Source organism: Salmo salar, chromosome 26 (genome assembly GCF_965601325.2).
Source record: "Salmo salar chromosome 26, fSalSal1, whole genome shotgun sequence".
Taxonomy (NCBI): domain Eukaryota; kingdom Metazoa; phylum Chordata; class Actinopteri; order Salmoniformes; family Salmonidae; genus Salmo; species Salmo salar.
The window spans coordinates 48,965,385-48,978,077 of NC_138316.1; the positions used below are offsets into that span (position 1 = coordinate 48,965,385).

Sequence of the window (12,693 nt, forward strand, 5' to 3'; positions counted from 1 at the left end):
AAAACACAGTAAATGTCATGTTCAGTATGCTATTGTAAAACACAGTAAATGTCATGTTCAGTATGTTATTGTAAAACAAAGTAAATGTCATGTTCAGTATGCTATTGTAAAACACAGTAAATGTCATGTTCAGTATGCTATTGTAAAACACAGTAAATGTCATGTTCAGTATGCTATTGTAAAACACAGTAGATGTCATGTGCAGTATGCTATTGTAAAACACAGTAAGTGTCATGTTCAGTATGCTATTGTAAAACACAGTAAGTGTCATGTTCAGTATGCTATTGTAAAACAGAGAGGCTGTCATGTTCAGTATGCTATTGTAAAACACAGTAAATGTCATGTTCAGTATGTTATTGTAAAACAGAGTAAATGTCATGTTCAGTATGCTATTGTAAAACACAGTAAGTGTCATGTTCAGTATGCTATTGTAAAACACAGTAAATGTAATGTTCAGTATGCTATTGTAAAACAGAGTGGCTGTCATGTTCAGTATGCTATTGTAAAACAGAGTGGCTCTCATGTTCAGTATGCTATTGTAAAACACAGTAAATGTCATGTTCAGTATGTTATTGTAAAGCACAGTAAATGTCATGTTCAGTATGCTATTGTAAAACACAGTGGCTATCATGTTCAGTATGTTATTGTAAAACACAGTGGCTGTCATGTTCAGTATGCTATTGTAAAACACAGTAAATGTAATGTTCAGTATGCTATTGTAAAACAGAGTGGCTGTCATGTTCAGTATGCTATTGTAAAACAGAGTAAATGTCATGTTCAGTATGCTATTGTAAAACAGAGTGGCTGTCATGTTCAGTATGCTATTGTAAAACAGAGTAAATGTCATGTTCAGTATGCTATTGTAAAACACAGTAAATGTCATGTTCAGTATGTTAATGTAAAACAGAGTAAATGTCATGTTCAGTATGCTATTGTAAAACACAGTGGCTGTCATGTTCAGTATGTTATTGTAAAACACAGTGGATGTCATGTTCAGTATGCTATTGTAAAACACAGTGGCTGTCATGTTCAGTATGCTATTGTAAAACACAGTGGCTGTCATGTTCAGTATGCTATTGTAAAACACAGTGGATGTCATTTTGACCAGTGTTAGCTAATTTTAGTCACACTCACACATTTAGATTTAGTTGACTGACCATGCTGCAATACAATGTCAAGCTAATGCCATACTTACCTCATTTATATCAGATGGCAAACTATTTTAAGTATCTCATCGAGACAAACAAGCTCAGGGAGAGATCCATATACAGTAATACTATAAGTATACTATTTGTCATCCTTGAAGAATGAAAGTTCTCCACACTTGACTCATCCACCCAGACTCAGACAGAAAAACTCATCCACACAGACTCAGACAGACAGATGGCAAATAAATGAATGTGGGCTACAATGTTTAGTAGGCCAATGTTAAGAGCAATTTGTTCCCTTTTGATCAATCTTGAAGAATACTTGGGCAAATGAAAGAGAAAGTGGTGAAACTTTCAATGCTTCACGAGTACTTCCAATAGCTGGGGATGATGTGGTGAAAGTACTTCCTGTTGGCATATTATGCTGTTGAGACTCACTTCCTGTTGACATATTACGCTGTTGAGACTCACTTCCTGTTGACATATTACGCTGTTGAGACTCACTTCCTATTGACATATTATAGTGCTGAGACTCACTTCCTATTGACATATTATAGCGTTGAGCCTCACTTCCTATTGACATATTATAGTGTTGAGCCTCACTTCCTATTGACATATTATAGTGTTGAGACTCACTTCCTATTGACATATTATAGTGTTGAGCCTCACTTCCTATTGACATATTATAGTGTTGAGCCTCACTTCCTATTGACATATTATAGTGTTGAGACTCACTTCCTATTGACATATTATAGTGTTGAGACTCACTTCCTATTGACATATTATAGCGTTGAGACTCACTTCCTATTGACATATTATAGTGCTGAGACTCACTTCCTATTGACATATTATAGTGCTGAGACTCACTTCCTATTGACATATTATAGTGTTGAGCCTCACTTCCTATTGACATATTATAGTGTTGAGACTCACTTCCTATTGACATATTATAGTGTTGAGCCTCACTTCCTATTGACATATTATAGCGTTGAGCCTCACTTCCTATTGACATATTATAGTGTTGAGCCTCACTTCCTATTGACATATTATAGCGTTGAGCCTGACTTCCTATTGACATATTATAGTGTTGAGACTCACTTCCTATTGACATATTATAGTGTTGAGCCTCACTTCCTATTGACATATTATAGTGTTGAGCCTCACTTCCTATTGACATATTATAGTGTTGAGCCTCACTTCCTATTGACATATTATAGCGTTGAGCCTCACTTCCTATTGACATATTATAGTGTTGAGCCTCACTTCCTATTGACATATTATAGTGTTGAGACTCACTTCCTATTGACATATTATAGTGTTGAGCCTCACTTCCTATTGACATATTATAGCGTTGAGACTCACTTCCTATTGACATATTATAGTGTTGAGACTCACTTCCTATTGACATATTATAGTGTTGAGCCTCACTTCCTATTGACATATTATAGTGTTGAGCCTCACTTCCTATTGACATTTTATAGTGTTGAGCCTCACTTCCTTTGCCTCTGAAGCAGCCCTTGCAGTACATGGACAACAACACAGAGCCATACTGTATAGAACTAGGGTTCTGATGTGGACTTTACAGTACTTCTCACTGTTGTATCACATGATGATGAGAATGTGATGGAACGGCTGTAGAGAAATGTTGTTAAAATCCTTCTCCTGTGGTACGGTCGAGATAAGTCACTCATTATTGGCTAGTCTCGTAAGGTGGATGGTGTTTCAGGGGGTCAGCAATGGAATTATTTGAATGTTTTTACTACGCACAACACTTCAAGGTTTTGCAATGGCCTACCTTTTTGCAAAAACAAAATGTCCGCCTTGTAAACCTGTTCTAAGGACATTTTCTGTGCTTCTTAGTGCAACAGTCATGCCTTAGTGTTGCAGAAGTGAGCCGTAGAATGTTGACCAACACAACTCTTTGTCAAGCCCTCTTCTAACTCTGACCAGGATTAAAGTGTTATGACAATGCCTTTCATTAGTCATTATTAGGACATGCATCAGATCAGATTATCATACTGTCTGTCTCTGAGGAGTGAAGAGAGTGTGGGTTTTTGTCCCAAATCAGAACCCTATGGGTTCCTGGTAAAAAAAGTAGTGCACTATATTCGGAATAGGGTTCCATTTGGGACACAGACAATGACTGGGAGAGGAAGGAATTCTGAAGGAGTGAGAGGCAGTACTTACTGTTTCTGAAGCTCATCAATACGATTTCTGAGAGAGATGACCTGAAAACAACACATGAGCATGTTTAAACCCATCAGAAGCAGCAGGGAGGTTGCCAGGGGCCTTACATTTGACCCCTGACCTCTGGGTCATTAGTGACAACTTTAAAGAGACAGCAGCAGTCCTGTTGGAATGAACTGTTGGTCTGAGGTGGGCAACCAAGAGTACTCTCACCGACACACGTACCCACTACAGCATTAGTGGATACTAGTGTCTAGATCGGCACAGTCAATATCTTCACAAGGGTTGTAGTTGATCTGATGTCATTAAATCACAGGAGGGGAGGATGGCTCACACTAATAATGACCGGAACGGAGCGAAAGAAATGGCATCAAACACTTTTCATCAAACAATGTGTTTAATGTATTTGATTCCATTCCAACCATCCTACTCCAGCAATTACCACAATTACCTCCCCAATTAACCTCTACGGGATCGTGTCCCCCCCACAGGTTAGTTCAGCTAACGTGCACTAATGTGATTAGCATGAGGTTGTAAGTAAGAATAACATTTCCCAGGACATAGACATATCTGATATGGGCAGAAGCATTCTTGTTAATCTAACTGCACTGTCCAATTTACAGTAGCTATTACAGTGAAATAATACCATGATATTGTTGGAGGAGAGTGCACAGTTATGTACTTGAAAATGTATCAATAAACCAATTAGGCACATTTGTGCAGACTTGATACAACATTTTAAACAGCAATGCAATGGATCTTTGGATCAGTCTAAAACGTTGCACATACACTGCTGCCATCTAGTGGCCAAAATCGAAATTGCGCCTAACCTGGAATAATACATTGTGACCTTTCTCTTGCATTTCAAAGATAATGAAAAAAAATGTGCATGTTTTTCTTTTACCAGATCTTATGTGTTATATTCTCCTACATTCATTTGACATTTCCACAAACCTCAAAGTATTTCCTTTCAAATGGTATCAATAATATGCATATCCTTTCGTCAGGTCCTGAGCTACAGGCAGTTAGATTTGGGTATGTCATTTTAGGCGAAAATTTCAAAAAGGTTCCGATCCTTCTAAGATGCCACCTCTGACTATTAACCTTTGACCTGTTCTCTTTCACCTGAGGGCAGATACTGCTGCCTCTGTTGAGGTTTGGTTTCCATGGTCCTTCTAAAGCATCCAGACCCTGCAGAGAGACTAGACCAGACCATGCACTCCCTAGGCTGTCTGTTGCAGACCCAGGACCTGTTTTTAGACCCACACAGTCTTTAGGCTCTGGCTGCAGCTCTATGGCTACGACTGACCCAGGACCTGTCTTTAGACCCACGCAGTCTTTAGGCTCTGGCTGCAGCTCTATGGCTGCGACTGACCCAGGGCCTATCCTTAGACCATGCACTCTTTAGGCTCTGGCTGCAGCTCTATGGCTGCGACTGACCTGGGGCCTGTCCTTGGAGCATGTCTTTATTTATTACTCAATTGACTTAGCTCCTCCCCTCTCATACATAGTGTTGACCTGGAGGACATCAGAGTTGAACGGGTTCATTTGTTAACAAGGAGCGGAAAGTGATCATGGTTAAGAGTGGGACTGGGGCAGCAGGTAGCCTAGTGGTTAGAGTGTTTGACTAGTAACCTAAAGGTTGCAAGATCAAATCCCTGAGCTGACAAGGTACAAATCTGTCGTTCTGCCCCTGAACAAGGCAGTTAAGCCACTGTTCCTATGCCGTCATTGAAAATAAGAATTTGTTCTTAACTGACTTGCCTAGTTAAATAAAGGTAAATAAAAGAGCAAAATCAACAACTGTCAGATCCTTCCTTACAGAATGAGAGAACACCTTTACCCTCTGATTGTAAATCAGTGGCCTTCTGTCTGAACGACAACCATCAGGTCCTTCCTTACAGAATGAGAGAACACGTTTACCCTCTGATTATAAATCATTAGTCAATAAATTAAGTAATAGCACAGCTTTTTACCAAAACAGGGGCGGGAGTGCACTTTGTTATTGTTTCAATTGCTGATTGCCATTTTAATTCAATTTACTTCCTGAATTGTCTGAATTCAAAAGTAAATTGACCCTGAACCATTTACATTCTAATTATTATAATTATTATAACAATAACAAAGCGTACTCCCACCCAATGTTCCGGCACTGAGCAAATTTCAGGTCTGCTGAGGACAAACTTGAACGTTGTGAATATTCTGTGTAACTTCCAGGGCGCATTTACAGTGAAAAGTGAGGCTGTACCTGTTTTAAGTTACAGTTTCAGACAGTGGTCAAGTAGGCTACTGCGGCTATTTGATCATAACCTAGGCCTACCAGAGTGGCCTACCATCAAAAACTAGGCCTAGATATTACCGTCGCAAGGCATATGAATTAACAGCAAACGACGCAATTATCACAACACACACGTTGTAATATGGCACATGCGTTGTAATATGGCCATACAGAAATGGTTTGTCGAGATCGGTGTGGAAGATCTTGACTGGCCTGTACAAAGCCCTGACCTCAACCCCATCGAACACCTTTGGGGATGAATTGGAACGCTGACTGCGAGCCAGGCCTAATCGCCCAACCAGTGCCTGACCTCACTAATTCTCTTGTGGCTGAATGTAAGCAAGCCTCTACAGCAATGTTCCATAATCTAGTGGAAAGCCTTCTCAGAAGACTGGAGGCTGTTATAGCAGCAAAGTGCGGGGACCTACTCCATATTAATGCCCATGATTTTGGAATGAGATGTTCGACGAGCAGGTGTCCACATACTTTTGGCCATGTAGTGTATGTAGCGACTACAGATTGACCCTTTAAATTATGTGGAGAGAAAAAAAAATCTAAAATATATACACTGCTCCAAAAAATAACGGGAACACTAAAATAACACATCCTAGATCTGAATGAATGAAATAATCTTATTAAATACTTTTTTCTTTACATAGTTCAATGTGCTGACAACAAAATCACACAAAAATAATCAATGGAAATCCAATTTATCAACCCATGGAGGTCTGGATTTGGAGTCACACTCAAAATTAAAGTGGAAAACCACACTACAGGCTGATCCAACTTTGATGTAATGTCCTTAAAGCAAGTCAAAATGAGGCTCAGTAGTGTGTGTGGCCTCCACGTGCCTGTATGACCTCCCTACAATGCCTGGGCATGCTCCTGATGTGGTGGCGGATGGTCTCCTGAGGGATCTCCTCCCAGACCTGGACTAAAGCATCCGCCAACTCCTGGACAGTCTGTGGTGCAACGTGGTGTTGGTGGATGGAGCGAGACATGATGTCCCAGAGGTGCTCAGTTGGATTCAGGTCTGGGGAACGGGCGGGCCAGTCCATAGCATCAATGCCTTCCTCTTGCAGGAACTGCTGACACACTCCAGCCACATGAGGTCTAGCATTGTCTTGCATTAGGAGGAACCCAGGGCCAACCGCACCAGCATATGGTCTCACAAGGGGTCTGAGGATCTCATCTCGGTACCTAATGGCAGTCAGGCTACCTCTGGCGAGCACATGGAGGGCTGTGCGGCCCCCCAAAGAAATGGTGGATGTTGCAGGCAGCAGAACATTCTCCACGGCGTCTCCAGACTCTGTCACGTCTGTCACATGTGCTCAGTGTGAACCTGCTTTCATCTGTGAAGAGCACAGGGCGCCAGTGGCGAATTTGCCAATCTTGGTGTTCTCTGGCAAATGTCAAACATCCTGCACGGTGTTGGGCTGTAAGCACAACCCCCACCTGTGGACGTCGGACCCTCATACCACCCTCATGGAGTCTGTTTCTGACCGTTTGAGCAGACACATGCACATTTGTGGCCTGCTGGAGGTCATTTTGCAGGGCTCTGGCAGTGCTCCTCCTGCTCCTCCTTGCACAAAGGCGGAGGTAGCGGTCCTGCTGCTGGGTTGTTGCCCTCCTACGGCCTCCTCCACGTCTCCTGATGTACTGGCCTGTCTCCTGGTAGCGCCTCCATTCTCTGGACACTACGCTGACAGACACAGCAAACCTTCTTGCCACAGCTCGCATTGATGTGCCATCCTGGATGAGCTGCACTACCTGAGCCACTTGTGTGGGTTGTAGACTCCGTCTCATGCTACCACTAGAGTGAAAGCACTGCCAGCATTCAAAAGTGACCAAAACATCAGCCAGGAAGCATAGGAACTGAGAAGTGGTCTGTGGTCACCACCTGCAGAACCACTCCTTTATTGGGGGTGTCTTGCTAATTGCCTATAATTTCCACCTGTTGTCTATACCATTTGCACAACAGCATGTGAAATGTATTGTCAATCAGTGTTGCTTCCTAAGTGGACAGTTTGATTTCACAGAAGTGTGATTGACTTGGAGTTACATTGTGTTGTTTAAGTGTTCCCTTTATTTTTTTGAGCAGTATATATATATTTTTTATTGTATAAAAAAAGAAGACTTAATTGAAAGGCGAATTGACTCCAACCCTAATGTATAATAACGCTCATTTTGCATAGTATCTCTACGGAAGAAGCACATTAAAAATGTAAATGTAAAAAATCACTCACCTCATACTTCTGCCTCTTGAGTTTCTCAATGTGTTCGTACTTCTCAGACTCCAGTTGGTGCATCCATTCCCATAGATCCTTAGCCTTTTCCCTGCAAAGGACAAAACATTCAGGAGGTTGGGTTAAAAACTGCACATTTCTTGGAACTGAAAATGACAATAGTGAAATGAAGTATTCTCATAGTCCAAGAGATGTCTACAAGGAACATTCTAGTTCCTCTACAACTATGTCAAGCTGCTCAGGTTCAGGACTCTGCCTCCTTTACTAACACAGAAACAAACATATCCACACTCCCACCGAAACTAAAATCTTACTTCAGCTTGTCCTCGTTCAGATGGTCGATGTTGAGAGGCTTGCGTCGCTCCGCTAGGATCTTCTTCTTCTTCTCTCTCTCAGTCTGCTTCTTACCTCCTCTCTTAGTGTCAGCCTGGGGAGGAGACAGAGCACATAGGGAATATAGCCTGGCTGCCATCCACATCACTCAGGCCCAACGCCACGACCTGCTAATGTTTCTTCTGGATCTGCTTTGCTCCTCGACTCTTTGAGAAAGCGAACACATTCTGACCGTTCTGATTGGTCCCAGAAACCGATGGGTTGGGACTGAGCTGGCCTACACGAATAAATGAATCGCGTCGTTTTTGACGTCAGCACAAATGACTTCTAGGATGGCGGGTTCAGACAGATGTATGGGACGATCGATAGAACAACGGAATTAAATTCAGGATGAGTCGTCAGGTAATGGGAAATAAGGGGGGCCATTTTAGATTTCATCTAGGTCTGTGTTGAACAAGAGGTTCAGAGCTACAGCTCATAATTACAAACAATCTGTAACTTCAATCATGTGACGTCTCTCTGTCATATCTTCCAGTCCTGTTATGTTGTTACATGATGCATGTCGTTTCATGGACCCAACTAGGACTGAAGCATCCACTAAAAAACCTTCAGACGTGTTTTCCAAAAGAGCAGGTTGGCTGTGATGAAGATAGGTCCTTGTTTAACAAAGAAGTACACTATATGTAGGGAACAAGGTAGTACACTCTATATGTAGGGAACAAGGTAGTGCACTCTATATGTAGAGAACAAGGTAGTGCACTCTATATGTAGGTTGTAAACTCTATATGTAGGGAACAAGGTAGTACACTCTACATGTAGGGAACAAGGTAGTACACTCTATATGTAGGGAACAAGGTAGTGCACTCTATATGTATAGAACAAGGTAGTGTACTCTATATGTATGGAACAAGGTAGTGTACTACCGAGTGGCGCAGCGGTCTAAGGCACGTCAGTCCTAGAGCCAACACTACAGACCCTGGTTCAATTCCAGGCTCTATCACAACCGGCTGTGATTGGGAGTCCCATAGAGTGGCGCACAATTAGCCCAGTGTCGTCCGGGTTATGGTTTGGCTGGGACAGGCCTTCATTGTAATTAAGAATTTGCTCTTAACTGACTTGCCTAGTGAAATAAAATAATATGTAGGAAACGAGGAGCATTTTGAGAGGTCCTGGATTTGTGTTTAGCGTGGTGTGTGTGGAGGTCACCTGACCTTCTGCAGGGAGCTGCTATAGCTGGAGCCCATGTTGGTCAGAGCTGACTTCTTCTTAGCGTCATCATCAGCCTTTCTCCTTTGATCCATCTCCTCCTTCTTCAGCCTCTCCTCCTGTACAAGCAACCACAACATCCACGTTAAGCAACCACAACACCCACGTTAAGCAACCACAACACCCACGTTAAGCAACCACAACACTGATGTTAAGTAACCACAACACCCATGTTAATCAACCACAACACCCACGTTAAGCAACCACAACACTCACGTCAAGTAACCACAACACCCACGTTAAGTAACCACAACACTGACATTAAGCAACCACAACACCCATGTTAAGCAACCACAACATCCACGTTAAGCAACCACAACATCCACGTTAAGCAACCACAACATCCACGTTAAGCAACCACAACACCCACGTTAAGCAACCACAACACCCACGTTAAGCAACCACAACACCCACGTTAAGAAACAACACCCACGTTAAGCAACCACAACACCCATGTTAAGAAACAACACCCACGTTAAGCAACCACAACACCCATGTTAAGAAACAACACCCACGTTAAGCAACCACAACACCCATGTTAAGAAACAACACCCACGTTAAGCAACCACAACACCCATGTTAAGAAACAACACCCACTTTAAGCAACCACAACACCCACGTCAAGTAACCACAACACCCACATTAAGTAACCACAACACCCACATTAAGCAACCACAACACCCATGTTAATCAACCACAACACCTACTTTAAGCAACCACAACACCCACGTCAAGTAACCACAACACCCACGTCAATTTACCACAACACCCATGTTAAGCAACCACAACACCCACGTTAAGCAACCACAACACCCATGTTAAGCAACCACAACACCTACTTTAAGCAACCACAACACCCATGTTAAGCAACCACAACACCCATGTTAATCAACCACAACACCTACTTTAAGCAACCACAACACCCACGTCAAGTAACCACAACACACATGTTAAAAACCACAACACCCACGTTAAGCAACCACAACACCCACGTTAAGCAACCACAACACCCATGTTAAGCAACCACAACACCCACATTAAGCAACCACAACACCCACGTTAAGCAACCACAACACCCATGTTAAGCAACCACAACACCCACGTTAAGCAACCACAACACTGACGTTAAGTAACCACAACACCCATGTTAAGCAACCACAACACGCACGTTAAGCAACCACAACACCCACGTTAAGCAACCAAATGTTGAATGAATTCATGTGTTTGCCTGAAGAGTTTAGGCTATACAGACCTCACGTCTGGCCTGGCGTTCCTTGTCCTTCTCTGTGCGTACCCTCTGGATCTCGGCCCTCTCTGACCTACGTTTCTCCTGGAGGAGAGGAATAGAACCACATACACAGCTGTTTACAGGTCTGCCACCAGAAGACATGGTTTACTGTAACCTTGTTACTTGGGCTAAGAGATAGGTTGTTTACAGGTCTACTACCAGAAGACATGGTTTACTGTAACCTTGTTACTTGAGCTAAGAGATAGGTTGTTTACAGGTCTGCCACCAGAAGACATGGTTTACTGTAACCTTGTTGCTTGGGCTAAAGGATAGGAATGATGTTCTAGAAGTTCTTCAAGACAGAAGGCCAGAATTCCCAAAAGATCAACATCGACCTATCTATTAGTTTGGGCTCCATTCCGCAAGTCAAGCATAGTTTCTACTCCTGTATTTATACCTGGTTCTACCAGGGTTGGGGTCAAATCCATTTCAATTCCTGTCACGTCATGACCCTTGTAAGAGGTCATTTTCCATAGTAGAGTGGTCAGGGCGTGACAGGTGGGTGTTTTGGGTGGTTTTGGTTTTCTGTTTCTATGTGGGGTTTTCTAGATGTCAATTACTATGTTTTTGTTTTCTATGTTTTGGCCAGGTATGGTTTCCAATCAGAGGCAGCTGTCTATCGTTGTCTCTGATTGGAAGCCATACTTAGGCAGCCTGTTTTTCATGTGTGAGTGTGGGTAGTTGTTTTCCGTTTTGTCAAAGTGTACCTTACGGAACTGTTGTCGGTCGTTGTGTTGTTTTGTTCAAGTGTCTTCATTAAAAGTCAAATATGAGCACTATACACGCTGCCCCTTGGTCTCCTTTAGACGACCCATGTTACAATTCCAGTCAATTCAGAACGTTAACCAAATTCCAACTCCAATTCCAAATGTTCCGAATTGAAAAGAATAGAAGAGAATTGTAGTTGTAATTGCAGAGTACTTCCTGAATGGTCTGCAATTTAAATGGATTTGACCCCAAACCCTGGTATTTACACCTGTGTTTACAGCTGTAAAGGCGAGGTAATAACAGCTCACAATTCTGGACTTGAGAGCAATAAGCTCCTCCTCCTCCTTCTTCCTGTTCTCAAAGTGGACGTCGATCAACCCCTGCAGCTCAATCAGGTCTTTGTTCTGACGCTTCTTATGGAGGTCCTGTTAAACAACAAAGTTAGAGAGAGATTACCTCAAGTATCACTGTACCAAACCTAAACGGTTGCTTTCTTTTGGCCAAGGATGTTTTAGTTCATGAAACAGGATTTAGGAAGAAGGATTTACAGTGTACTTACGTCAAAGTCCACCTTCTCACCATCAGGGACCTTAGGGACTCTATGGAATGTCAAAAGATGCCACTTAAGTTATATCTAATGCTTTAGGACAACGCAGCAAAATTCACCGGGTTCTGGCGTTGCCACTGTTTGTTCTGTCCTTATAAAACATTTAGCATACAAGCTACAGGGTTACAAACGTGTGGAAGCCAGCGTTCTGTCCTTATAAAACATTTAGCATACAAGCTACAGGGTTACAAACATGTGGAAGCCAGGGTTCTGTCCTTATAAAACATTTAGCATACAAGCTACAGGGTTACAAACATGAGGAAGCCAGGGTTCTGGACTTCCGGTCAATTCCATTTCAATTCAGTCAATTCACAAAGTAAACTGAAATTCTAGCAATTCCAATTTGTTCAATTCCTCCTTCACTTGTTTTTTTCAATTAGGACAATTAGAATTGGAATTTCAGTTTACTTCCTGAATGGACTGAATTGATCCCAACCCTGATGAACACACATACACAGCTTGAACTGGTTGGTTTGACATGAATGTTGGATATAACTTCTACTCACTTGAACTTGGGCTTCTCCTCTGTTCAGTAAGAACATCGTAAAAGGGGGAAGAATATATTACAGTGTTAGAGATATCACATACAGTGACAAGGATCTCAAGCAACAGACCCAAATGGAGGTTTAGTT

At 42.2% G+C, this 12,693-nt stretch overlaps 1 protein-coding gene across 9 annotated transcripts in view; it reads right to left on the reverse strand.

The window, feature by feature from the left end:
- LOC106587936 (troponin T, fast skeletal muscle isoforms) overlaps window positions 1-12,693 on the reverse strand; it is a 31,138-nt gene that overhangs the window by 3,350 nt on the left and 15,095 nt on the right. For all 9 annotated transcript variants that reach the window (XM_045708191.2, XM_045708189.2, XM_045708178.2 and 6 more), the window contains 8 exons: window positions 12,568-12,586; window positions 12,014-12,053; window positions 11,763-11,879; window positions 10,711-10,788; window positions 9,404-9,517; window positions 8,174-8,286; window positions 7,860-7,950; window positions 3,336-3,376 (listed from right to left, as the gene is read on the reverse strand). In XM_045708191.2, the coding sequence (XP_045564147.1) occupies window positions 3,336-3,376; window positions 7,860-7,950; window positions 8,174-8,286; window positions 9,404-9,517; window positions 10,711-10,788; window positions 11,763-11,879; window positions 12,014-12,053; window positions 12,568-12,586 (613 nt within the window). The remainder of the gene's footprint in view (window positions 1-3,335; window positions 3,377-7,859; window positions 7,951-8,173; window positions 8,287-9,403; window positions 9,518-10,710; window positions 10,789-11,762; window positions 11,880-12,013; window positions 12,054-12,567; window positions 12,587-12,693) is intronic.